At 51.7% G+C, this 27552-nt stretch overlaps 1 protein-coding gene across 4 annotated transcripts; it reads right to left on the reverse strand.

Annotated features, from left to right (window-relative positions):
* Positions 1 to 751: 751 nt before the first annotated feature.
* On the reverse strand, positions 752 to 27022 carry TRIT1 (tRNA isopentenyltransferase 1). 4 transcript variants are annotated; one of them, XM_087727742.1, is made up of 11 exons: positions 26869 to 27022; positions 12639 to 12781; positions 12119 to 12215; positions 11317 to 11453; positions 6706 to 6848; positions 6367 to 6478; positions 6104 to 6216; positions 5756 to 5833; positions 3978 to 4087; positions 2845 to 2962; positions 752 to 1114 (listed from the first exon to the last, which is right to left on the reverse strand). In XM_087727742.1, the coding sequence occupies exons 1-11, from the start codon at positions 27001 to 27003 to the stop codon at positions 972 to 974; spliced, it is 1329 nt and encodes a 442-aa protein (XP_087583868.1). In that variant the 5' UTR covers positions 27004 to 27022; the 3' UTR covers positions 752 to 971. The 4 variants fall into 4 exon arrangements, with proteins under 4 accessions (XP_087583868.1, XP_087583867.1, XP_087583871.1 ...); XM_087727741.1 differs by having other exon boundaries at positions 11317 to 11459; XM_087727745.1 differs by lacking the exon at positions 5756 to 5833.
* Between the last annotated feature and the right edge of the window lie 530 nt (positions 27023 to 27552).

The raw sequence follows: 27552 nt of genomic DNA on the forward strand, positions 1-27552 counted from the left end.
GGTTTTAGCTGTGTAGTTACAACTCCCGTCTTGCCTTTTTGACCTCTCTGCAGGCATTCCTGCGCAGGGAAGCCCACCCTGGGGAGGAATGAATGCAACCCACTTTGAAAGCAGCAGCAGATGCTCCTTCTAGGTCGAGGCCCACACGAAGTCCCACCTGCTAAGGAGGCCATCCTACCTGAGGCTCAGGGGCCCCTCAAAGAGCCCCCTCCTCTCCAAGGGGCACCAGCTTTAGAAGCAGCCCAGCTCTCCTTAGGACCATCACCTCCTAAACAGCTTCTGAGGGAGTTCCAGCCCCAGGTGAGCAGGTCCACTTTCACCTGTCCCCAGGTATTTTTGCCCCCCCCCCCAATCAGGGACAGAGCTGAAGGGCTGGGAGGTGCTGGGCCTAATTTTGGCTCAGGCTACTTAGCAGGATGGGATGGGCCACTGGGGAAGCACCAGAGGTCACCAGACCTTCTCTGCAGTTCAGCCGAGGATGGATGGAACTAACTGGCATGCCCTCCCCTCCACGTAGGCAGATAATAACAGCCCCAACCAGAGAGTGAAGAGCTGAGTCGGGGAAAGGATTCTGCTGGTGGCTTTTGTGTAGTTCAAGAACCTTCCAGGCCAGAATTCGGGTTTCGTCCTGCATGTTGAGTGCATTTTAACATGGGCTACATGGACTCTCCAGCTCCATTTTGCCTGCCTGGAGATCACAGGGAGAGCTGTGATCCTGGTAATGAAGAAAAAGGCACCAGCACCCACTGTCTCCAAATATAAAAACCTTGCCTTCATTTAGGGAAAAGAGCACGGTAGAGTTTAGAGGGGGCCCACAGACAGTTTGCCACTGGAGGATGAGAGCCTTCCATTTTGCAGACTGGGGTTCATGGGAAATGGCACAAAAGCCCTTCCTCTCGGTCTGTGCGCAAAGACAATGGGATCCGGCTCCCTCCATCTCCCAGTCTCAGATGCAGGAGTGGGCCGAGGCTTCACTGGCCTCCATCCCTCCGTCCGTCCGTCTTCTCTGCAGGAGATTCTGAGTTGCTGCTGCAGCCCTTTTCAGCCAGGGAGGCCAAGGCTGAGCGCTGGGACTTCTTTAGGAGGGAGAGGTGGGAGCGGGATTTCAGGTGAGCTGCCAACGAGAGAGTCATTCAGAATATCGGTCCAGAAATGACCTTGTTTTTCTAAATAAAACAACTCTTTTAGCGTAGAAGGAAGGGCATAACTCTGCATAACACAGGTAATACTCAAATTACTACAGTTCATTTAGTGACCATTTTAAGTTTAAAAAAAACAGTCACAGTTCTTGTTTTACCTACACCCGTGATGGTTAACCCATAGCACACATGCCACAGGTGGCATGCAAAGCCCTCTCTGTGGGCATGCCAGCTGTCACCCCAGCCCAGCTCCATCGCACATGTGCAGATGCCTCCCACCGGTCAGCTGGTCTTCGGGTCTCGGACGCACATATGTGGGGGAGTGGGGTGCCTGCATGGGGGGGGCACTTGCATTGCATTTTGTGGCATTCTGTGCCCCATTTTGGCTTCCAGGTTGGTGCAGGAGGCCTTCCAGGCCCAAAATGGGGCATGGGGTGCCACATGACACCCCAAAATGCAATGCGAGCAACCCCCGTGTATGCCCCCTATACTCCACACATGTGCAGCAGAGACCCGAAGACCAGCTGGCTGACACAAGGGGTCCACGCATGTGCGATGGAGCTGGACTGGTGTGATGGCTGCCTTGCCCGCAGAGAGGGCTTTGCGTGTCACCTGTGGTGTGCCATAGGTTTGCCATCACGGGTGTAGGTAAAACAAGAACTGTGACTAGTTTTTTAAAAAAAATTAAAATAGTAATTAATAGTAATGTTATAAAAGTTGTAACTACAAAGATAAAAAATAAGAACAAAACAAAAAAAAAAGAACAAAAAGTAGAAAGAAAAAATATTATGCAGAGAAAAAGAAAAAATATATAAAGAAATGACTCCCCCCCTGTACCAGTGGTGGGTTCCTACCGGTTTGGACCGGTTTGGCTGAACCAGTAGTGGTTTGGCCTGGGTTGCTGGAACTGGCAGCGACCCAGGCCTGGCATGCCCCCGAACTGGTTCTCCTGGCGGCACCTTGTTTTTTGCTTCTGCGCATGCACAGAACCATTTTTATTGCACTGTGTAGGAGCATGCAGCACACATCAAGCACACCCGCACGTTACAACCATGAGCGAACCAGCAGTAGTGACTGCTGGAACCCACCCCTGCCCTGTTCCCAAAAATATAAACAATATTAGTTAACTTTTCACCTTTTAAAATATAATAAATAATCTCTTCTTCCCATAACCCATCTCTTGTCTATAAGAAAATCCTTAAAAACCTGGTCATTTCAGTCCTGATCAGCAAATGCCTATTAAGACTTACCAAAGATAACAACAGTTCTATGTTAGCCATGATCAAATAAATCAACTTCTTTTTATTTTTAACAATCTAGATCTTTAGTCCCTTTCTTTCAAGTAAAAGATAGAGGAGTCCCTGTGGATTTTACTCCGCTAGTGGTTGCTGGCTAGAAGGGACGCTGCTCATCTCCATTTAAAGACCATGGAGTCAGTGTTATCCAAGAGATTTCCAGGGTCATGTGGCCAGCATGATGTCATGAAGCGCTGTTACCTTTCCACTGACATGGTTCCTTTTTATCCACTCAAATTTGCCTGCTTTCAAACTGCTAGGTTGACAGGAGCTGGGGCGAGGATGGGCGGTGACCCCATCAGATAGCACTTGGGTCTTGAACTTGGGCTGCTGGCTTTCCAGTCTTAACCGCTAAGTCACATCGTCCCTGTCCCTTCAAGCAATGTCCTAAAACCCCCAGCAAGACTTACCTCTCCATTCTCTGTCCCCGATGATGACTCGGCTGCACAGCTCACACAACCGGCAACTCTGCTTGTCCTTTGCTGGCACCGGCTCCAGCCTGAGGGGCTCCATCGGAGGCTTCTGGCCCTGGGGGTTAAAGCCTCAGCCAGTCACTGGATGCCAGGGAGGATGCTCCCATCGTCCCAGCTTTCTCCGAGATCAGCAATGCCCTAGATGACAGCTCTTTTAACGCTGTCATCCACACTCTTTCCTCCGGACAGGAGAACCTGTCTTCTCTTTCAAAGGAGTGTATCAGAGGCCCCAATCTAGAGACTGGCAAGACTGTTATTAAGGTCACCCAAATGGCAAAGAAAGGCACAGAAGGTTCATCTCCCTCAGAACTCTTCATCAAGCCTGCTGGTGCTAAAAGCAGGGCAGAGGACAAAAGCAGAAAAGTCCGGAGTCTGACAGAATAACAGCCTGGAAGGGACGTTGGAGTCCCTTCCAAACTTCGGCTCACACCAGAAACCCTGCACCATTTCAGGAGCACCAATTGTATACCTGTGCATTTGTTTTTTCTTGCCTAAGTGTAAAACCTTACTTTTCTCTACATTGAATTTCCTTTTCTTAGACAGGGCCTTGTGTTCAAGTCTGTCAAGAGCCTTCTGGATTTTCTGGGGTGTTGACTATACCTGCCAGTTTAGAGTTATCTGCAGGTTTGATGAGTTCTATCTCAAGAAGAAACGTTTGAAACCAGTGGAAGCTGTTAGGGCAAGGAAACCTTTTCTGCTGACTCAGAAAGCATGAAAGATAATTTTTCCACTTATCGCCTGGGAAGGAGGGGAGAAATTTTCACTACTCCTACCTGATCTTTCTCTTTTGCAGGGATAGGGCATGACCTTGTCTAGGGCAGATATGGCAAAACCTCCACTGGGTCTTTCTGCTAACCCAGAGCTGCCCACTTTCCGTCTCCTAGGGCTCCTCCACTGAATTGGGCCTTCAGGGACACACCCAGCGGGCACAAAGGTCTCTCTGCTCCACACCAAGGGTCTCAGGGGACCAGGCTGCAGACCCAAGAGGGCAGCAGCCAGTCACAACACCGGTCATCAGCAAACTCAAAGTGAGCCAGAGAAAATCTCCTCCAGGGCAATCTGGGGGTTACCTTCAAGAAACTCCCCACAATCTGAATGGCTGGTTCCAACACACTTTTGTCCCACTGAGAGAGATCGGAGACGTCCAAGCTGTAAACGGGGGGCACGTTTGATCCAGGACCTGGAAGAACCCATAAAAAAAGAGCATCATGGACTTTGTGACCGGAGGCTCCTCTCCAAGAAAAAGGAGCAGGGAGGCCAGGAAGGCCTAATGTTTGGGAAGGCGGGGGGGAGGGGTGTTAATACTGGAATATTCTGCTGTGAATATTAGGTAGAACTTGCAGAAGCTGCCAATTCCTTGGAGGGCATAGCTGCCGCTGAGCCATCCTCCAACAAACTCCGTCTGCCCCAGAGGAGAATCCCTGCCCTCCTCCCCCATCACCTGGCTTCTCTCTGCTCTTCATGCCAATGGGTCTCACTCTCTCAGAGGGCAAGTGGGCACGTTTCTAAGAGGACTGGACCCTCCTCTTGGGGCCTCTTTATCCTGGGTCTCTCTTTCAATCTTAGTGATGCATCATTTTACTCTTTTAATCTGCTATATTGCTCTGGTTATACTGTTTCTGATGCCCAGTGGGGAGAAAAAGTCCCTCATCATCCATTCCTGGGGCTGGGATTGTGTGTGTGTGTGGGGGGGAGGACTGATCAGAGAAGAGTTTCTAGAAGGGCTACAGTGAACTGTGACATCTCAAGAGATAACTTCCTGCTTGAAACAAGAGGCCAAGTGTAGAGGAGCCAAACCCTCCCACTCCTGCCTGATGCAAGGCCAGGTGTGCCTCCCCAGAGGAGCCATCGTAGGGGAGGGCAGCCTCCCTCCAGATGGGGCCCCGTGTATGCCAGGGCAGGCCGAGTTGAGCAGCAGCAGGACAACAGGCCTCCCAGGGCCAAAATCTGAGCAGGTGATGCCATTGATTGCCCTCACCACAAAGCCCGGCTCCTGCCACACCTGTCGGCTGCTCAGCACCTGGCCAGAAGGCCCTGCCCAGAGTCTCCCTCCTCTCCACCCACTTAGTGATGCATCATTTTACTCTTTTAATCTGCTATATTGCTCTGGTTATACTGTTTCTGATGCCCAGTGGGGAGAAAAAGTCCCTCATCATCCATTCCTGGGGCTGGGATTGTGTGTGGGGGGGGGGGGGGAGGACTGATCAGAGAAGAGTTTCTAGAAGGGCTACAGTGAACTGTGACATCTCAAGAGATAACTTCCTGCTTGAAACAAGAGGCCAAGTGTAGAAGAGCCAAACCCTCCTTCTCAGGTTTCATGACCTTCTCCTGAATCCACCAGCAGCCTTTCAACTACAACCCCCACCCCCACCCTGGGGCCCAAGCCTGAGGCAAGGTGGGACAGGCCAGTGGTGGTGGTGGCAGCAAAACAGTCTCATGCCCCCCTCCCTACCAGCTGGATCACGGAGGACAGCTATGAGTTGGGGCCTCTCCCTCCATCTTGCCCAAGAGGGAAAAGACAGGAGAGCAGGAGGCCCCCTTCCGGCTACTTCTGGCTTCCCCATCCTTCAGGGGTCTCTTCGGGGACCACAAAAGGGCAGCCGCTCAGGCACAGCTGGTCTCAAAGTGCTCTTCTCCAGGATAAAGCCTTCTCTAGGGGAACACACTCTGCGCATGCTTAAAAGAAGCCTTTACAATGGTTGTCCCTTTCCCCTCACACTTGAATGAGTTGTAGAATGAGCTTTGTCCAGATGAGGGTGCCCAGCATGCCACAGATGCCAAGAGGAAAAGTGGTGCCATCTCTTTCCTGGCCAGCTGAGCAAAGGAGGAGCAGGGAGGAAGGACTTACGTTGCAGGAAGCGGCTCTGCACCCACTTGTTCTGCTTCCGGGCATATCTCTTGGTCACCATCTTGAAGGCCTGAAGGCCTGAAAGAGTTCAGGGTGAGGAACAGCACAGCCAGGAGAAGCCGATACAAACCAGTCTCATGGTAGTGGGAGGAAGGCACCACAAATTCTTTGTTTATGGCCTCTGGACCAGCGGCATTTTTTGTGTGCCAGAAAATGTGTTCCATTTCCCAGAACATGGAACCAGCTGTTAGACCAAAGCTCACCTAATTCTCTGGCCTGCCAGTCAAGCAAACCCCAGCCTGCTCTCCAGAAGTGCTCCCCCACCCCCCACCCCAAGCAGATCCTCACCTTGGTCCAGCAACTGGCGCCTGACCTGCTCTGGACTCTTGTCCTCGGAAATCAAGAACTGGTGGAATTCCTTGAAGCCGATAGACTGGAAAATGCCCTGCTGATAATCCTGGCTGGGGAAGGGATGAGAAGCAGTTGGCCAACATTGCCAGCATGTTGGCTGTCGATCACTCAGGCGGAATCTGGCCTCTTGAGACAGCTTAGCCCTTCACATCCCCCGGCCCCCTGCCATCGTCCACCTCTAAGCAGGGCAGAGGCCTCACCTGTTCTCAGCCACTTTCTCCCGGTTGTATCGCCTGTGGAAGTTCTGCAGCTCCTCCAGCAGGCCAGCCTCCATCATTTCGTCCACCCGCTGGTCCAGTCGCATCTCCAGAACTGAGGGAAACCCAGCAGACAAACAAGTCTGGCTACAACCCACAAAAGGTCTGGGAGGTAACGGGGCGTCAGCTCCAAAGTCAGTTCCTCCCAGGGAATGGCTGCCAACCCCACCACATGACTGGAGATTAAAACTAGGGCACATTTCCCAAAGGAGCTGCCAACGCCAGAAGGCGCCTCAGCTCCCCTCAGCCTGAGAAAGGAAGGTCAGACGCTCCGTTCTTTACCTGCCTGTTCTGCATGAAGCCAGAAGATGCAAGAATTGGGGTACTTCAGGGGACCCCCCAGGGGTCCTCCCCCTTTTTCCTCATGCTGCCGTTGCAGCAGCTCACTGTGGGGGATGCCCGTTTGTTCAAACAGCTGCAAGCTCCTACGGGGGAGAGAGTTTTAGGGAGGGTTGGCTTGGAGGGGACTTGACTGCAGCCCCAAAGCAAAGGATAGCACCGGGCCAGCACACAAGAGGACAGAAACGTCTGAGAAAAGCGTGCTTGAAGAAGCAGCCAGGTCAGACCTGCCGCTTGCTGAAGGGAAGGACAATGCTGTGCCATGTCTGGCAGTGAGAATCCCTTCAAACCATCTGGACCAAGCAGGGAAGCTGGAACCACAGCAAGGAGGGCTTTCCCAGAGCCCTGCAGGAGCTCCAAAGAGGCGGCCACCATCCCTTCAACTGGGGTGATGATCAGAGGGGATCAATCCACATGAGAAATGGGACCCAGGCCGGAGGCTCTCCAGAATTCACCGAGGAGCTCCGGGAGAGGAAGCGCCGGAGGAGACGCCTAGAGCACCTGTGGAGGTCCGATAAATCCGAACCGAACCGAGCACTTTTAACAACCTGCACCAAGGATTACATCAGGGCACTTAGGGCAGCAAAGAGATCTTATATTGCCACCTTGGTTGCGTCCGCCGAGTCTCGTCCAGCCGCCCTGTTTAGGATAACCCGCTCCCTCTTAAATAAGAGGGATACGGGGGACCCCTTGCAGGGTAGGGCTGAAGATTATGCCCAGTTCTTGGCGGACAAAGTTGCTCGGTTTCGGACGGATTTGGACTCCACTTTTGCAGAACCAGCCGAGACACGAGAGGACGATTTGGTCGACCATCGCTGGGTTGAGTTTCAGGATGTTACTTCCGGGGACGTGGACAAGGCCATGAGGGCTGTGAGTGCCTCCACCTGTGTACTGGACCCGTGTCCCTCCTGGCTGGTTGCTAACAGCAGGGAGGTGACACGGGGCTGGATCCAAGCGGTTATTACCGCCTCGCTTCGGGAGGGGCACTTCCCCGCCGCACTTAAAACGGCGGTGGTGAGACCCCTCCTGAAGAAACCATCTCTGGATCCAGCCGTACTTAACAACTACCGTCCAGTCTCCAACCTCCCCTTTATTGGGAAGGTAGTTGAGAAGGTGGTGGCCTACCAGCTCCAGCGGTCCTTGGAGGAAGCCGATTACCTGGACCCCTTCCAGTCCGGCTTCAGACCTGGTTACAGCACAGAAACCGCTTTGGTCGCATTGACCGATGATCTCTGGAGAGCCAGGGATGGAGGCCATGCCTCCATCTTGGTTCTCCTCGACCTCTCGGCGGCTTTCGATACCATCGACCATGGTATCCTTCTGCGACGACTGCGGGAGGTGGGGGTGGGAGGCACTGTTCTGCAGTGGTTCTCCTCCTACCTCTCGGACAGGTCGCAGTCGGTGTTGGTCGGGGGTCAGAGATCGACCACGAGGCCCCTATCATATGGGGTGCCGCAGGGGTCGGTCCTGTCCCCCGTACTATTTAACATCTACATGAAACCGCTGGGCGAGATCATTCGGAGGCACGGGATAAGATACCACCAATATGCGGACGATACGCAGCTGTATCTGTCCGCCCCGTGCCAACTCAATGAAGCGGTGGACGTGATGAGCCGGGGTCTTGAAGCCGTTAGGGACTGGATGCGGGCTAACAAGCTTGTACTCAACCCAGAAAAGACCGAGTGGCTGTTGTGTTTCCCTCCCAAAAATTTGGTTAGTGTTCCAACGCTCAGGCTGGGGGGTCAAAATTTACACCCCTCAGACAGGGTTCGCAACTTGGGAGTCCTCCTGGATCCACAGCTGACCTTTGATCACCACCTGTCGGCTGTGACCAGGGGGGCATTTGCCCAGGTTCGCCTGGTGCGCCAGTTGCGACCCTACCTGAATCGGGAGGCTCTCACAACAGTCACTCGCGCCCTCGTGACCTCTAGGCTGGAATACTGCAACGTGCTCTACATGGGGCTGCCCTTGAAGAGCATCCGGCGGCTTCAGCTAGTCCAGAATGCGGCCGCGCGAGTGATCGTGGGTGCACCTCGGTTCGCCCACATAACACCTATCCTCCGCGAGCTGCACTGGCTACCTGTTGACCTCCGTGTGCGCTTCAAGGTGCTTCTCACTACCTATAAAGCCCTTCATGGTAGTGGATCTGCGTACTTGGGAGACCGCCTTCTGCCAATTACCTCCTCTCGACCCATAAGATCCCACAGATTAGGCCTCCTCCGAGTGCCATCTGCCAGCCAGTGCCGGCTGGCAACTACGCGGAGGAGAGCCTTTTCTGTAGCAGCTCCGACCCTCTGGAACGATCTCCCCGTGGAGATTCGTACCCTCACCACCCTTCAGACCTTCCGCACAGCCCTCAAGATCTGGCTATCCCGCCAGGCCTGGGGGTAAAGACTATAGTTTGCCCCCGCCCGAATGTTGAATGAATGTTGTTTGATCTTAATTACATATTGTATTTTTATGTTATTGTACGTCTTCCCCTCCCATAAGTTGTTAGCCGCCCTGAGTCCCCTCAGGGAAAAGGGCGGCCTATAAATAAACGCAACTGAAACTGAAACTGAAACTGAGAATGACCTTCACAGCTGTCATGCCACAAAAGTAACATGCCTTTAGCTGGGCCCGGTCAGGTGTTCAGTTTCCCCTCTCTCCAAACCATGCAGGGTCCCCTGGCCTTGTGGTGCATCTAAAGTGAGTTCCTCATTGCCGTGGGACAGTAGCTCCAGCCCAGGGACCTGCCTGGAACTGCCTGCTCAGCTAGAGAGGCAGATGGTTCTTTCTCGGGCTGTCCTGGCACAGCTGCCAGTCTTCTGACCTGGTGCCTCCAGAATCTCAGCAGAAATTAAGGGACCTTATAAGGGAGACAGGTGGCATAAAAATTAAATAAATTAAACAGCTCTGCCACAAGGTACCTGCAGGATGCCCACAGGAGATGTGAGGAGAGGCCAGAGCAGAGGCTGGCTACAGCGCCAACCTCCCAAGAGGCTTCTTCAGGCTGCTCTGTGCCAGTTCTGACCACCATCACCCCCATCTCAGGTTATTGCAGAGCAAATGCAAACAAAATACCAGGGCTTTTGGGGAAGGTCTGGCCTCGGCCCCACTCTAAGTCAGCAAGGTGGGGGCGCCTCCTCCCTCTCCTGGGGAGGGCAGGGTTGAGAAATTTGAACAGAAGGGCAAGCCAGGGCCAGCTTCTCACACAGTTGTAAAGCTGCTTGTCTGGTAGGGCTTGCACAACTGGTGCAAATCCCGGAGCAGCCCAGCCCAACATGGGCCTTTCAGGCAGCTGCGCATGACGGAGCTGCTGCCCTCGGGGCAAGGGGTGCTGCTTTGCTGCTGGTCCAAGAGGAGGCTCCCTACAGATCTCTTGACTGTGGGAATAATGAATCAGTGGAACAGCTGGACTTTGGAGGTTGTGGAGACTTTTAAGAAGAGACTGGAGAGCCATTTGTCTGGAATGGGACAGGGTCTCCTGCTCAAGAAGGAGGTTGGACTAGAAGACCCCCAAGGTCCCTCCCACCTCTGTTATTCTGAGATCAGCTCTGACCCCGCTGCTTCATGGTCGTACGGGAGCTTCCTCAGAGAACATGTCCAAAAATCAAGATGGCAGCTGTGATCACCTAATGCTAGCTCAGGAATTCTGGGAGTTGAAGTCCACAGGTCATAAAGGTGCCACAGTTGCCCATCCCTGACCTAATTGAAACCCTGTCCCATCACAGTTCACTCTCATCACAGTTGCCATCTGGACTTTCTTGTGGGGGATCCCTTGCAATCACAACTGCTGAGCATCACTGGCCCAGGTGGGAAGCCCCTGGCAGAGTTCAACAATATTTGGGCAGGGGTGTCTGCAGGCTGTGGTCCAGGGGAAAACAAAGGTCCATCCATTTTTTATGTGGCTGCCACTGTGACTTTGTGGACGCTGTCCTGCAGACCTTCCTTGCATGGTCAGTGGCTTGGATAACTTTAGAACAGGCATTTTGTTTATTATGGGGCTCATGCTGGCTGAGGAATTCTGGGAGTTGAAGTCCACAAGTCTTAAGCTGCCAAGTTTTGAAAACCCTGGTTTATTGGAAGGGGGATATCTTTTCAGCAGCCAACATTCATAGGGTGTTTGCCAGTCACATTGCCCCAGGGAGGCGCAGGGTTGACCTTCTTCTCTCCTTTTCATTTTTAATAGAAGCTGAAGGGCTTTGCTTGCCTGCAAGAGATAAAAACCACAACTTCCCATTTTTCAAGGAAACTGCTCTGCTGTTGCTCGCCATCTGTCACCAAGTATCAGAGGGCAACTGAGGTGGACTTATAAAGCTGTAAATTAAATAGCTGGAAGGAACACACAGCCAACAGGTGCCCTCCTGACCCAGAAAGTGTGAAGGAAGAGGCGAGAGTGGGACTATCTCCACCCAGCCTCTGGACACAGTGGGCATCTGGGAAACAAAATACTCCTCCAGAGGAATCTGTACGTATAAGCCTCTCATTTTCAGGGGCATGTAGTATTTGGAGAGTACCGGCTGTCTTTGTTGTAGCCTCCTGCCCCTCTCTGCTTCCAGCTATTTGACTGACCTGATTATTTTGCGCTTATTATGAGGGTGCAACCTGGTTGCCATGTTAGGGTCCACCAGACTCAGCCGACGGTGTAGTTCCTGACTCTCCAGATTTTCCAGCCCAACTTTCCACTCTTCTGCTGCCACTGCTGGACTCTGGGCCTCCCCCCGAAAAGACAGAGACAATTACACACAAGACAGATTCCCCAAAGTATGACACAACTGCTGAGACCACCTGCGGCTAAGCTCACAAATCCTCTTTTTCTTATTTTAGCAAGGGTCCAAGAAGAGTCCAAGAAGGACATCGAGCTCAAAATGGAGTTCTTGCACCCACCCACCAGAGCACTGCTCATCTCTCAGGAGGACATCCTGCTTGAAGGCAGAACACCAGATGTCAGACTCAGGCAGGGAAGAGGAAAAGCTGAAAAAAATCATTGCCACCAACAAGTAATACATCAAGCAGCATAAGGAAAATCTCAGACCATTAGGCAGGGTGGGGAGAAATATTATACTATAAACATGGAACATTTTGTAACCAAAGATTTTGCAGGCATTCAGGAAGGGCAGGTTTCTGCAACTGATTGGGGAAGGGAGGGAGAGAGAGAGAGAGAGAGAGAGACAGAAAGAGGGAGGGAGGGAGGGAGGGAGGGAGGGAGGAAGACTTGCAGAAATGAGGTATAATTTACAACTCACGCAAATCAACCAAGCAACAGGAAGGCAAAGAACCAACATGATCTTGATGAAGCTCCTTCTCCCCCATCTGTCAGTCAAAATCCCGCCTGCCAAGGATTAATTTCCACTCGTTCCAAAGTGAGGCTTACCTTGGTGTCAAACAAAATCTTCCAGAGCAAAGATTCAATGTAATAATTTGTTCCGCCAACCACAATTGGGATCTTCTGGGAGGCAAGAATCTCATCAATGTGAATAGTTGAGGAACATATAAATTTTTTTGAAGCTGAGCTTCATTAAAAAAAAAACTCTTAATAATATACTATATATATTGAACCGGACAACTTTAAAATAATACATTTTGGATGTCATCTTTTTCTTCTGTATTTCCCCTTTTTCCCAATTAGCATTAAGTTTATTCTTGAAAAGTTGATGCACCGCCAGCATCAGAAATGGTTGGTTCTCCAGGACACAACTTGCATATGTTGTTTGCCTGCATCACAAATACATTTTTTCCTAATTTCTCTCCTAACAGTCAGAAGCCCATCCGCCCTCCCCTCCCCAACATACTTTCTCAAATTTGGATATAATGTGGTTTATAGGCCCTTAGTTGTGGTTCTCTCCCACAGTACTGAACCCATCCATGTCTAAAGAGGGTTTCTGGCAAAGGATATGATGGCACTGGCCTTCTTCTGGAAGTCAAGCACTGTGTAATTGGTGACCAAGGGATCCACAAAGCTGATCATGTGGTGCTTGCACAGCTTCTGCTCCTGGGCAGAAACTTTGTTGGTGATGATGTCCAGGCCCTGATAGATCTGAGTCGGGGAAAGACAAACAGACGAAACATTACATTCAGCCAGTGCTAGACTCCTTGCTGGGGGCCAGCCAGTATCTCAGGTGGCTCCCCACGTCAAGCCACCAGAGACCTCAGAGCAAGCACAGGGTGAGCCTTAAGGCCCTGCGGAGGATAAGGATGTCACCCCCACCCTGAGAAAGGACATGCTGGTTCAGGACTGCTTGAGTAGGGCACTGTGCAAAGAATAGCTGCCTGTCTGCATCAATATGCCCTGATGACCTAGTGCACCAACGAAACAGTTCACTCGGCTTCCAAAAGACGTCTCAAGCACCCTCTTCCTCAGCAGCGGGGTGCCTCCCTCCCCGTGGGACAGGGAGGAGCTGCATTCCTTCCCTTGCTGGGAAAAGAGTCTGCGGAGTCTGAACCTACAAGCCAGCTCACCCAACCAGTAGTTCAGAGCCACCTCTGGAGACTCGCTGTGTTTTGGCACCTCCACCCAGGACCTGCTCCTTTTCTCCAGAGAACAGGTCAGCCTCAGAGGTAGCCACAGAACACTTGAAAGAACACAAAGACAGGAACACTAAGCATGTATCGATTGCTTGTTGAACAGCACTGAGGATCCACAACTGAATTGCACACATCTGACACAGAGCACACAGGTTACGCTCCATCATCTGCTCAACCCATCCTTCTGGGCAGCCGGTCAAGAGATTTCAAGGACCAGGGGAGCCAACTTTCCTTTTAGGATTACTCTATATACTTTTTTGGTACATAACACTGTATTACAGAAGGATCTGCACCTTCAAATATGCAAAGTAATTCTCTCTTATCGCCACCTTCCTATCTCCAGTTCAAATCTGGGATTGGGTGCTGAGTGCCAGGAGACAGAGTCAGCACAGGCTGCTCCGGGTTTTGCATGATCTTGTTCCTAATTGGCAGCTTATATGTTCAGAAATCCCAGCTGGCAGAGCAGCCAGACAGCCTCACCCTGGATGCAGCCTCAGCAGAAGGATGCTTGTGAGAGTCCCCATCTTCAGCTGGAGGCGTCAAGGTGACTCAGCCTCCGCAGCATCTTTTCTGCCCCCAAGGAAGGAGGCAAGAGCTGAGGAGGGCAGGGCTGGGATAGAAGCACTGCTCCTCCAGCCGGCTCACATATAAGGATTAAAACGAGATGAGAAAAAGCAAACAACACTCCCAGTGGTATCCAAAGGCAGAGTGGGAAAAAGAACAAAGCAAATCAAAACACAAGACACAATCATACAATATAAATCTCCACATGGGGAGCGGGTGCCACCCTTTTCCATGGCCCTCTGCAAGATTCCTGCAGGGCCTGGGCCATATCCATTTCTAGGAGAAGATTGCTTCAGAGGGGATAAAAAAGGTCAGTCTCCTTACTATATTCAGCAGCACAGTATCAAAAGTGGAATCCTTCAAGGTTTCGGGATCTAAAATCTCCCAGGACTTGAAATGGACACTTAACATTAGAACCATCATTAACAAAGCACGTCAAAGAATGTTCTCCCTGCATCAACTCAGGTAGTTCAGACTGCTCCAGGAGTTGTTGATACAGTTCTGTGCAGGAATTATTGAGTCTGTCATCTGTACTTCAATAACTGTCTGGTTTGTTACAGCAACCAAACAGGACAGTTGCAGACTCCAACGGATAGTTAAGACCACAGAAAGAACAACTGCAACCAGTCTCCCTTCTGTAAAGGACCTGTATATTTCATGGGGTCAGAAGGAGGGGCTGAGAAAATATCCCACCCATCCTGGACATGAACGGTTTCAACTCCCCTTGGGATGGTGCTACAAGGACACTGTAGGCCAAGGCAACTAAACACAGGGGTAGTTCTTTCCCTCATGCCATCAGTCTGTTGAACACTTAATTCTCACATGCTGTCTAAAGTACTGTATATTATACAAGTTGCATGTCTATAGCATTATTATTATCCTTATCTTCTAAATGAGTAGTCCAGCAAAATGCTGTCGACATAGAATATTTAGACTTCAGCAAGGCATTTGACAAAGTAGATCATAACTTACTTCTTGGTAAGCTAGAATAATGTGGGATAGACACCATCACCACCAGATGGATTTGTAACTGGCTGACAAACAGTACTCAACAAGTAGTCCTTACTTGTTCCTTAATATCCCTACATCTACATGAAAGTAAGTAAGCAGTGAGGTACCACAGGGGTTTGTTTTAGGCCCAGTACTCTTCAATATCTTCATAAATGACTTAGATGAAGAATAGAAGGGGAACTTGTCAAATTTGCAGATGACACTAAGCTGGCAGGAATAGCCAGCATCCCAGAAGACAAGCTCAGGATCCAAAATGATCTTGACAGACTTGAACAATGGGCCCTATCCAATAAAATGAAATTTAATGTGGAGAAAAGCAAGGTTTTACACCTAGGTAGGAAAACCAAAGGTACAAGTACAGGTTAGGCGAAACCTAGCTCAAAAACAGTCACTGTGAGAGGGACCCTGGAGTCCTAGTGGACAATCACTTAAACACTAGTCAACCGTGTGCAGCAGCAGCCAAAACTAATATCATCCTTGGTTGTATAAACAGAGGCACAGAATCAAAATTACGTGAAGTATTAGTACCACTTTATAAAGCCTTGGTAAGACCACATCTGGAATACTGCATGCGGGTTTGGTCACCACATTACAAAAAAGATGTTGAGACTTTAGAAAAAGTATAAAGAAGAGGAGCAACTAAGATGATTAAAGGCCTGGAGGCTAAAACACATGAAGAACGGTTGGAGGATTTGGGTATGGCCAGTCTAGAGAAAAGAAAGACTAGGAGGGACATGATAGCAGTATTCCAGTATTTGAGAGGCTGCCACAAAGAAGAGGGGATCAATTTATTTTCCAAAGCACCGAAAGGTAGGACAAGAAGCAATGGATGGAAACTAATCAAGGAGAGAAGTAACCTGAAATTAAGGAGAAACTTCCGAACTGTGAGGACAATTAACCAATAGAACAGTTTGCCTTCAGACATTATGGGTGCTTCAACACTAAAAGTTTTTAAGGAGAGACTGGACAGTCACTTGTCTGAAATGGTATAGTATCTCCTGCTTGAGCAGAGGGCTGGAGTAGAAGAGCTCCAAGGTCCCTTCCAACTCTTTTCTGATTCTTTTTTTCTTCTTTTTTCTTTACCTTCCTCTCTTATAGGTGGTATTGCTATTAATATTATTATTAATTATATTGCTTTGCATGTACACTGAGAACTTTTGCACTGGAGACAAATTCCATACATATCTAAACACACTTAGCTAAATAAAGTATTCTATTTTATCGCACAAGATGTCATTGCTTGCTTCATGGAACCTGGAGCAAACCAACTTGCCAGGACTTGTTGGTCAGCCAGAATCCGCAATGGTAAAGCAACTCTGTAGGTCTGCAGGCCCAACCTCATCCTTCTGCTCAAGGACAGTCTCTCAATAAAAGTGGAATACACAAAGGGTTACGAGAACAGATTAAAACAGATTAATCACTAGCAATTAAAATGACATAGAGGCATCTTGGCTGCTCTACTGAAGGAAGAGAGAATTGGGACCAAAGGCAAGCCTGGAGGCTGCAGCTCACAGCCTGCGAAAAGCACAGGTGACCATCTCAAGACTCTGAGGAACAACCTGGTACAAGATGGAACGCTGTGGGGCACACTCCCAGTCAAGTGATATCCCAGATCATCCATGAAGGCTATCAAAGTCTCAGCTCCATGCAAGCCTGTCAGCTCAACCAAACTGATCAGGGTTTCTCAACCTTGGAAAATTAAAGATGAGTGGACTTCAGCTCCAAGAATTCTTAAGCCAGTGGGAGTTGAAGTCCACAAATCTTCAAACTGCCAAGACTGAGAAACACCCATCTAGATGTCACTTCTACTGGTGTGAGAAAGATGCCCAATCTAAGAAACAAATGCCTCTTTAGGCCCCGCACTCCTAATCTGAACAGATGTAGCATCCAGGCACCAAGCAAAACATTTGTTAGCAGAGGCAAAATTGGTGGCCAAAGTGCCATCGTGCTGGGGTGGAAGAGGTGACCCCTCCCCAACAAGGGCGTTTTCCACTCTGCTCATGTGGGGCTGGAGAAGGTGGGACTTCCAGTTCAACAGGTTTGCAGGGCTCCTGTGGGAAAACACAAGGAGGTTTCTCAGTTCCCTCCCGGAGAGAAAGCCCAGCAGCCTGCAGTGGGCGACCCCCTTCTTGATGCAACTTAAATGAGACAAGGAAGAAGAAAGGCTTCTTTTGATGTTATTTGGTGTTCTCCATAGTGAGGGGGGAGGAGTATCCAGATTGGGTTTACTTTGTCCTCTCATTGATTGGATTGAGTAAGATAAGCTCTTTGGGTTATGCCCCTTGGCCACCAGGGAGACCCCAGTTATCGACTCAATCCACTCACTGGAAGGTTCACCATTCTGGATCTTCAGCAAATCACAAAGGATTAAAAGGAAATAATATTTGGACCCGACGGATTTTGCCTCCCTGTACCGTGCACAGCCTCCTCCTGCAAGGACTGGACTGCCACAAGCCCCCTGGGGTGGCACGCTGCCCTGGCCACTGAGTGAGACCAGAGTCACTCAGTGAGGACCTTTGCCGGGCTAGCAGGAGGAGAGGGCACAAGCCTCCTGGAGGCAAGCTCTGCCGCAGAGACTTCTCAGGAGCAGGAGTGCTCCCCTGCTCCCCTCAGGGGTTGAGCGATGAACCGCGGCTTGTTAAAACACTCCGGAGGGCCTGCGTTGGCAGCAATCACCAGAGAACAAAGTGAGAGCCGGAGAGGCTCAGAAAGAGCTGCGGGAGGCAGGGGTGGCGAGAGAGAGAGCCTCCAGCAGCAGCAGAAGCCGTGTGGCAGCCTACCAAGGAACAACCCATTTCCATGTGCTCCAGCTAAGAGGAGCTTTTTGAATTTGGAGCCGGAGGCCATTTTGAAACCACGTGGTCCAAAATGGCAGCCCCCAGCAGCTCAGAGGAGGCCGGCAGGAGCTGAGCTCTCAGCCCTGCAGCAACAACCACCGGAGGCTCTGAGGAGCCCTTCAAAAGGTTAGAGACCATTGCAGAGGCATTAGCCAAGGGCATGGGAGGCAAGCAAAGGCCAAAAGGAGGCATATCTCCATCAAGGGGGCTAAAGAGGCAGGTTGTGGATCTATCCACCCCCCCTCCAAGCTTACCTCCAAGTAGGAAAGACAGAGGCAGATGCCACAAGGCCAGCAGCAGGAAGGACCCCCCCCCCGAACCTGAGGAAAGATTACCAGGTTTCTCTGGCAGGGCAGCAGAAGGGGACCCTTCCCTCCAGGTGAGGATTCCCTTCGGCTTTGTCATCCTGTGTTCCGGCAACCTTGCTATCACGATTTATGCAAGCCCTATTCAGTCCTTTTCTGAGTGCCTGACTAGCCTCTTCCCTTTAAGGAAAACTTCCCCTTTAAGGAAGAGAAAAGAAAGCAGGGGAAGGGGGGGGGGAGAAGGCTCTCAGCAATCTGCTCTTAACAGCAGAAGGCCACAGGGGAGAGCAGCAGCTCTTAGTAGCACAAGCTGTTTTTTCAAAGTCTTGAGGGCAGGGCTATTGTATTTGCCCCACAGAGCCATTTGGAAAGAATAGCAATAGCAATAGCAATAGCAATAGACTTATATACCGCTTCATAGGCCTTTCAGGCCTCTCTAAGCGGTTTACAGAGAGTCAGCATATTGCCCCCAACAATCTGGGTCCTCATTTTACCCACCTCGGAAGGATGGAAGGCTGAGTCAACCCTGAGCCGGTGAGATTTGAACCACTGAACTGCTGATCTAGCAGTAGCCTGCAGTGCTGCATTTAACCACTGTGCCACCTTGGCTCTTAGAAGGGGAGGAGAGGCCACACGTGGCCCAAGATGGTGGCCCCCTGCAACTCGGAGGACACAGGCTGAAATAAAGTCCTCACTTCTAAAGTCTGCAGCCCCACTGGAGGGGCAGAACAGCCTCCAATCAGGTTAGAGATTACCCCTGAAGGCCCATCCAAGGGTGGGGGCGACTAGGCAAAGAGCAAAATGCAATGCAATGCAATGCAATACAATAGCAGAGTTGGAAGGGACCTTGGAGATCTTCTAGTCCAAACGCCTGCCTAGGCAGGAAACCCTATATCATTTCAGACAAATGGCTATCCAACATCTTCTTAAAGACTTCCAGTGTAGGGGCATTCACAACTTCTGGAGGCAAGTCGTTCCCCTGATTAATTGTTCTGTCAGGAAATTTCTCCTCAATTCTAAGTGGCTTCTCTCCTTGATTAATTTCCACCCATTGCTTCCTGTTCTACCCTCAGGTGCCTTGGAGAATAGTTTGACTCCCTCTTCTGAGTGTGGTTGGGCAGTTACAAATCCATCTGATGTAATGCTGTCTAACCTACATTCTTCTACTTTAGCTAGTAGTAGGTTATAGTCTACCTTATCAAAGGACTTACTGAAGTCCAAGTAAACTATATCAACGGCATTCCTCTGGTCCACTAATTTTGTCACATTATTAAAGAATGCAATAAGATTAGTCTGGCATGATCTGTTTTTGACAAACCCATGTTGGCTTTTGGCTTTGGATCTGTTTTTCTCCCTTTTCTGAAGATGGGAACCACGTCAGCAATCCTTTGGTAGTTCCCCGGTGCTCCAGGATCTCTGAAAGATATACTTCAGTTGTTTGGAGATCTCGTCTGCCAGTTCCCCGAGGTGTAATCCATCCGGTCCTGGTGATTTGAACTTGTCTAGGGTAGACAGGTGCTCACTTACCATTTTCTTCCCTATTTCAACTTGTGTTCCTAATCTGATTTTTGTGGTGCTGTGTTTGACAGGTTGGACTATTTTATCCCTTTGTGTAAAGACAGATGCCAAACATGAGTTAAATAGTTCTGCTTTCTCCCTGCTGCTTGTCACCTTCTGGCCATTTTCTCCCAGCAATGGACCAATTGTTTCCCTAACCTTTTTCTTGTTTTTAGCATGTTGGAAGAAGCCTTTTTTGTTATTTTTTTACCTTCGTGGCAAGCCTTTCTTCATTGTGAGCCTTAGCTTCCCTCACTTCATCTTTACACGCACTCTAGTGGCTGACCAGTGAACTGCATCTGCGTCTACATCCAAGAAAAATTTTGAGCCAATCCTAGTCATAGAATCATAGCACCCTTCTAGCCATGGAAAAAGGGTCAGACAGGCCGGTCCCCATGCCAGAACCCACAACAAACTCAGAATGGGATGTCCGACTATGAGAAATCGCAGAAGCACCTCAGATAGCCTATGATCTTAGACAGCATTCGCTGAGGGCAGAACATATAGCAGGGGTGGAAAACATCAGAGCGGACTGGCTCAGCTGGACCGAGGGGAACACTTTGGAGTGGAAGCTGCAGCCAGCAATCTTTGAGGAGCTGGTGGAGTACTTCGGATGCCTGGAGGTCGACTTATTCGCCACGCCCCTCAACACTCAGCTCCCGAGGTTCTTCTCCAGGTACCAGACACGGGGGGTGGAAGGGACGGACGCTTTGCGAAGCCCCTGGCCCAGGGGTCTTCTGTATGCCTTTCCGCCCTTACCCCTGATTCCCAGGGTCACACGGAAAATCCTCCGGGAGGGGGCGGAAGTGGTTCTGTTGGCCCCTCACTGGCCTCGGAGGCCGTGGTTTAAAGATCTCCATTCACTGTCAGTGGAGAGGTCCTGGAGAACCCCCAGGAGAGGATATCCTTCAGCCAGGGATCGCTGGAGCACCCAGACCCTCAATGGCTCTAGTTGACCGCTTGGCACTTGAGCGGAGCATCCTGAGGAAAGACCTCTTCTCAAGGTGTTAGAGTATCCAGGCCACCTGCAGACCCTCCACGAAGCGCATCTACGGTTCTACGTGGTGGGCCTTTGCTTCATGGTGTAACTCATGGGGGCACAATCCTATCCAGGCCACAGTGCCACAGGTTCTGGACTTCCTCCAGGCGGGCCTGGACAGAGAGTTAGCTCCTAGCACGATTAGGAGACAGGTTTCAGCCATCTCATCAGTTCTCCTGTGTGGCAGGAGCCAGAGTTTGACTCAACACCCTATAGCCAGGCAATTCCTCAAGGGGCCTTCCAATCTCAAACCGCCCACGGTACACAGGTACCCTTCCTGGGATTTACACAGGGTATTGGACATTCTAACAGGCGCTCCGTTTGAGCCTTTACGGTTTCCCTTAAGTTCCTGACTCTGAAGGTGGCGTTCCTGGTGGCCATCACCTCCGCCAGGTGGATATCCGAACTGCAAGTGCTGTCCACCTGGGAGGATCTCTGCGTCTTCCACCAAGACAGGGTGGGGTTACGACTGGATCCGTCCTTCATCCCCAAGGTGTGCTCCTGCTTCCATCAAGCCCAGGAACTGATTTTGCCCAACTTCTGTCCAGACCCTTCTCACCCGTTGGAGAAGAAGTGGCACACTCTGGACGTAAGGAGGGCTCTGAGTATCTACCTCAGGAGAACCAGGCCAAACAGGAAATCTGAAGCTCTGTTAGTCTCCTTCCAACCAGTTTATGTTGTGAGTCCCTTCCACCTGAGTCCACTGTCCTTGCGCCATCTGAGCCAGTAGATGGGCACCCCACCCGCTCAGACTGGCGTCCGTCTTTACCATCAAGTGGTCTGGTGTCCAGAAAGTTTCACCCTTCGTGATCGCTGGGGATGTTCACCAAGTCACGGAGTGGGAGACCTCTACCGGAAGAAGTACCTTGGTCTGTGAACAGCTCGTGCGCCTTCGCTAGAACGGCAAGAGGAACCACTGGAGATCTCTGCTGTGGAGGCGAGCCCACGGGACGATGCCAATGGCGGAGACCATGGTGCCTAGCAGTTTAGGCAGAGTGGCTAAGGACACCTTGTGCTTCCTGGCTATTGAGAAGGCTAGCTGTCTAAGCGCTATCTGTCTGTCAGGCGACAGAAAAACCATGCCCATCTGGGTGTCTATTCTGGCTCCTAGGTGAATCAGACTAGTAAAGGGGTGGAGGTGACTCTTGGCTAGGTTTACTGTAAACCCGTGATCCCTCAGGACAGTCATGGTGATGTCTAGATCTCGTAGGGCACCCCTAAAGGAAGATGACTGCAAAAGCAGGTCATCCAGGTAACATTGGATGCGCACCGGGACCTGTCTCAGGTACGCTGCCAGCGCTGCCATTACATTCGTGAATACCCTCGGGGCCGAAGACAGCCTGAAGGGGAGGGCCCGGTACTGATAGTGGTGTCCCATATAGCAAAACCTGAGATACCTGCGGTGATCCTGGGCAATGGGAACATGCAGGTAGGCCTCTGAGAGGTCTATGGAGGTGAGAAAGTCTCCCTGCCTAACCCCAGCAAGATAGAATACAAGGAGTGCATCTTGAACCTCCTATAACGAATGGAACGGTTCAGGCATTTCAGATCAAGGATCGCTCTCCAGCCCCCTGAGGCCTTAGGGATGACAAACAGAATGTAGTAGTGCTCCTGACCCTGTTGCTCTGGAGGCACTGGCTGGATCGCCCTAATCTTCAACAGGTGTTGGATGGTCTCCTGCATCAGCAACCTCCGGGTCGGGTTCTTTGAAACCGGACATATCCGGAAGAAGCTTGGGGGACTGGAAAGAAATTCGAGTGAAAGGCCATGCCTGATGGTCTTCTGCACCCACCTGTCAGAGGAGATGAGATCCCAGCGGTCGGCGAAGTGTGCTAAGCACCCCCCAATGGGGAGAACGCTGGGCCTAGCTTTAATTTTTGCGGAAGAAGCATGCCCCCCCTTCTCCGCCTCCTCGAAAGGGCCGCTTCTGCTGCCTGCCTCTCTGCTGTCTGTCTGGGTACCTCTGCCTAGCAGGGAATCCCGCCTGGTACTGCCTGTTTCTGGAGAATCCTGCCTCTGACCCCCTAAAGGAGTCCTGACCCCGAAAGAAGGAACCAGAGTCCTGACCCCGGGAGTAGGAGCGTCTGGGGTATGGAGTCGTCCTGAAGCTGCCTTTCTTCTGGGCAGTGGCCAGGACCTTCCTCTTGTCCTTGTTCCCAATCAGGAACTGGTCCAGAGCCGAGCCAAAGAGGGAGTCGAAGCCAGGAGCCACTTGTGACAAACCTCTGCCTGCCACTGCTGTAGCCACAGCAGCCTGCGTGATGCCACCAACGACGTGATCGCCCTGGAAGCAAATCTGGCTGCAGCCAAGGTGGCATCTGATGAAAACTGGATGCTGCCACCAGCTTGTTGATGTCCTGATGTGACCGGACATCTGCTATGGGGGTGCGTTGCTGTAGCTCCTGCAGCCATAGCAAGGATGATCTGTTGATGAAGGAGGCTGAAGGAGGCTTTCACAGCCCAGGCCGCTGCTTGATGACCCCTCTGCAAGGTGAGGTCTGCCTTCTTATCTCCGCCTTCAAGGCATCCTCTGGCTCCCCAGGCATGTTGGTGGATGTATGAAGAGCCACGATTGGAGCATCTATGGCGGGCTGTGCCAGTAGCTTAGACAGCTCTTGGTCCACATTGAAGAACACCCTGTCTGAAGAGGAGATGCCCATTGGCACCTTACCAGGTTGAGGAAGGTCTTGGGCGTAGGAACGGTGTCTGCCTCGATGGCCTGCTCATCGAAGATGTTCTCCGCTGAGAAGCCCTGGCGTTGAGGTGGGGCCTCCGCTGCTCTGCTGCCTAGCTTGACCGTTGCCTTGGCCTTGAAGAGCAGGGACTTAAACAGTGAGGGCTGGAACAACCCGGTGAATGTAGGTTTAGGAGGAGGCATGCCTTCGTCCTCTGACAGCTTGTCCTCCCTGATCTCGCCTTCCTCACTTTCCATGTCACTGTCCTCCTGGGATGAATCTGAGGAGCTGGGGATCTCTTCCTCCTGGGCTTCTGGGAATTCAGGAGCCCTGGGGGGGGGACTCCCTGTGGCTGTGGCAATGCTGCTGCCATGCATTGCTGAAATGCCTGCATCATTATCTCCTGAAATTTGGGGACCCCTGTGGGAGGTGTCTGGCTGGGGCCTATACCCCCGAGCAGGGGGAATGCCCAAGAGGGGAAGTCCAGTAGGCAAGGCTGCCCCCACAGCAGGAGTGGTAAGGGATTGCAACCCCTGAATAGCGCCCCAAAGTCCTGAGGTGTCTATAGGGATCATTGCTGGCAGGGCTGGATTCTCCACTGTGCCTCTGCTGAGTAAGGGAGTGCCTGGAGTTTTCCCCCCTTTGCCTGGGGTGGCCTGATGGCTGGCAGCCTTCTTGCAGAGCCTCTCTAAAGCCTTATGCCTCCTCCTCTCATACTTAGAGGGCTTGGAAGGCTTGTGACCCCCCTTTCCTCTGGATCTGCCCTGGGGGTGTGTGTGCTTGCTTTTACATTTAGCCTTTCCTCCCCTCACCCTTCAGGCAGTCTCTGGGGAAGCCACTGACCTGGATGCTTGCTCTTCTGCCCCTCCGGGCAGCTGCCTGGGATTCTTCTTCCTGGTAGCTGCTGGGTGCCACCATCTTGGACCACGTGGGTCCTCCCGGCTTCAAAATGGCGTTGCCCAGCTTGCAAAGGGGCGTGAAATTTAAAAGTACCTGAAGAGCGGCTTGTGCTCCAGGGAGCTGCCGCGCGCCCTCTCAGCCGAATTCTCTTCCTCCTGCCTCTTCTCCGATGCCGCTGTGGCCAGCAAAGGCTTCTTCAGCTTCCTCACGATCCTCTGGCCAAGTGGAGGCAGTGCGGGCGCTCCAGGACGTTTGGGAAGCCCTGGTTCGTCGCTCAAACCCTGAGGGGAGCGACGGAGCGCTCCAGCGACTTACAATCCTCTGCAGCTAGGGCTTGCCTCCAGGAGGCTTGTGCCCTATCCTCCTGCTGCCCGGCCAAGGTCCTCACTGAGTGTCTTCAGATTCACTCAGTGGCTAGGGCAGCGTGCCCCCCCAGGGGGGCTAGTGGCAGTCCCGATCCTGCAGGAGGAGGCTGTGTGCGGTGCAGGGAGGCAAAACTTGATGGGTCCAAATGAATTCTCTTTAAATCCTAGTAAATTGCTGGAGATTCAGAATGGGCAACCTCTCAGAAAAACTGGGGAATACCTGGTGCCAGGGGGCGTTGCCCAAAGAGCTTATCTGACTCAATCCAATCACGAGAGGATAAGGTCAACCCATTCTGGATACCCCTCCCCCCTTACTATGGAGAAGAATTGGCACACTTTGGAAGTAAGGAGGGCTCTGAGGATTTACCTCAGGAGAACCAGGCCAAACAGGAAATCCGAAGCCCTGTTTGTCTCCTTCCAACCAGGGTCCCTGGGTAACAAGGTAACTGCCAGCACAATAGCAGGTGGTAGCGAACCTGCATTGCCACTGCTTACCAATCACAGGGTCTAGAGACACCAAATCATATCACAGCTCATTCCACACGGAGCGCAGCCACCTCCATGGCCTGGGCCACGAGGCATCCTTGGCCGAAATCTGCAGGGCAGCCATGTGGGCTTCCCCCTCTCCCTTTGTTAGGAACTATAAACTGGACTCCTTTGCCTCGGCAGAAGCCTCGTTTGGCCGCAGGGTGTTACAGGCGGTCCACAGGGCGGGGCCCACGCATCAACAGGCATGAGTTGGGGGCATGTTGCCTCAGGGTCTCCCTCCCTAGGGACATGTAGGCTTTGGTACATCCCAATCTGGATACTCCTCCCCCTTCACTACAGAGAAAGGGCATTGGTACTTACCTGATACGCCTCTTCTCATAGTGGGGGTAGGAGTATCCAGCCCCTCCCTGACTATCTTTGCATGACTAAGAGTCATGGTTCATGGTTTAAAGAAGATATATAAATATTGATGTTGAAACCAATAAAAGCTAATAACTGAAATAAGAGTCTGGAGTGAATGGTGCAATGAGTCAGAGTTCTCCACCGATAACTGGGGTCTCCCTGGTGGCCAAGGGGCGTAGCCCAAAGAGCTTATCTGACTCAATCCAATCAATGAGGACAAGGTCAACCCAATCTGGATACTCCTCTCCCCACTATGAGAAGACACATATAAGGTAAGTACCAACACCCTTTTTCACACAAGTGCAGTACAGATACGTGGACGCTTCCCAAGCTACTGTAGGAAGTTATCACCCAGCCCTCTCCCAGAAAAATGAAATATCCTAGGAAATATTGAAAAGGCAGAATATTTCTCTGGATGTGAAAAGAAAGAAACATGTTTTAAAAGACAGGATAGCTGCCTGTAGCTTGCTGCCCATCCCCACTTTATCAATGGGCCATTAAGAAGGCCAAGCTAGTCCCTTTACATAATAAAGAGTTATCCACTTCAGCTCCCGGGAGATGGGATCAAGGCATGATAATATTGGCACTTTACTCAACTCACCAGATGGCATCTGAGAACACAACCAAACCTGGATTCAAAATGCAGGCTAGAGAGTTGCCCCTGCATGGCCCCATGGGAGTCTGACAACCAATCAGAATACAAGCTCAAGATCAAAGGCCAGAGAGGGCATAAAACCAGGGACTCAGCCTCCCTTCTCTTTTTCTCCACCAACATTGAAGCATGTGATCACCTTTTCTGTTCAGGACTCAAGCCATGTGGTCCTGTCCACCAAGTGGGGAAGACGACACTGGAGACATGGAGGTTGCTTGGAAAGATGGTTCTGCATCTTTCCAAGCAACCTCCATGTCTCCAGTGTCTTCTTCCCCACTTGGAGCCGAACCCAGAAGGACATTTCTTTTATCACTACAAAATAGGTTGGCAAGAAGCCCCTTTACCCCCCTGGGTTGGCCGAGGACAGCCTCTCCCCCCCCCCCGCCCTGCAGCTCTACAAAGCGGCTGATAGATCGACAGATGTCATTTTATGCCAGAGCTCCCTTTTAAAAAGACGATTTTAACACCCAGGAAACTACAGGAAACTACCCGTTTTATACGGCTTTCAAAAGACGAGACCTGCCATGTAAAGCGATAGAAGGCAGAGCCGGGCGGGCCGGAAGCTCCCCGGGCCGAGGCCGTAGCGCCTCCCCAGAGCTCCGGCCGGCCGAGGGGCGGGCGTGGAGAGGCCAGCCCGGGAAGCTCCGCGGCGGAAGGCCCGGCCAAGGCCCCCGCACCACCAGCAGCTGAGCCCGCTTCGCGCAGCTCCACCCCCGGTTGGCTCTCGGCCGCCCCTCGGCAGCCAGGGCGCTGCGGCGAGTGGAGCCGCCTCGCGTCCGGCTTTCCCCGCGGGCCCCGCGCACCTGCATAGAGTCGGCGCTGACGATCTCGCCGCCCAAGCGCAGCCCCAGCTGCAGCGCCAGCCGCGACTTGCCGGTGCCCGTCGCGCCCAACACCACCACCAGCGGCAGCCGTCCCGCCGCCGCCGAGCGTGCCATGGCCGGCCGCAGGACGGGAGGGAGGGAGGAAGTGGGTAGGCAGGGCCGCCGCGGCTGCGCGCGCTAGAATGGGGGGGGGCGGGGAAGCGCGTGCCGAAATGCCCTCTCCCCGCCCCGGTCCGGTCCGCAGCAGTTCTGAAGCTTTGGGGGGTTTGGGCCAAGTTTGCACAACGCCTGCCGGGGTCACAAGGTCTGCGCTCTGGGGCATTTGGTTTATAAACCATGATTCCTAGCTTAGCTGTTGGGTAAGCCCTTTTCAGGAAATCCTGGCTTGGCAAGAAAGTCAGACCAAAACTTGGATTCCAGCATCTCTCCGGCTTCTCCCTGATCTTACTTTTTTTTTCACTGTCCCAAACTTGGGTTCCAATTCTCATTTTGCAATAATAGTTTCCAGGGATTACACCTTTGATGTCCCCTGCAGTTGCTTGAGGTTTCTGAGATTCCCCCTGCAATTCAATATTGTGGCTAGAGTTGAAGGGAACAGAATTCTGCTCAAGCCAGGCCTGCAGAATTGTAGCCGAAATCAATAAAGTTGGCATTTGCATCTGG

The sequence above is a fragment of the Thamnophis sirtalis genome, unplaced genomic scaffold, assembly GCF_051295495.1.
Source record: "Thamnophis sirtalis isolate CommonGarterSnake01/CBP01778 unplaced genomic scaffold, rThaSir2_p1.2 scaffold_13, whole genome shotgun sequence".
In the NCBI taxonomy this organism is placed as follows: domain Eukaryota; kingdom Metazoa; phylum Chordata; class Lepidosauria; order Squamata; family Natricidae; genus Thamnophis; species Thamnophis sirtalis.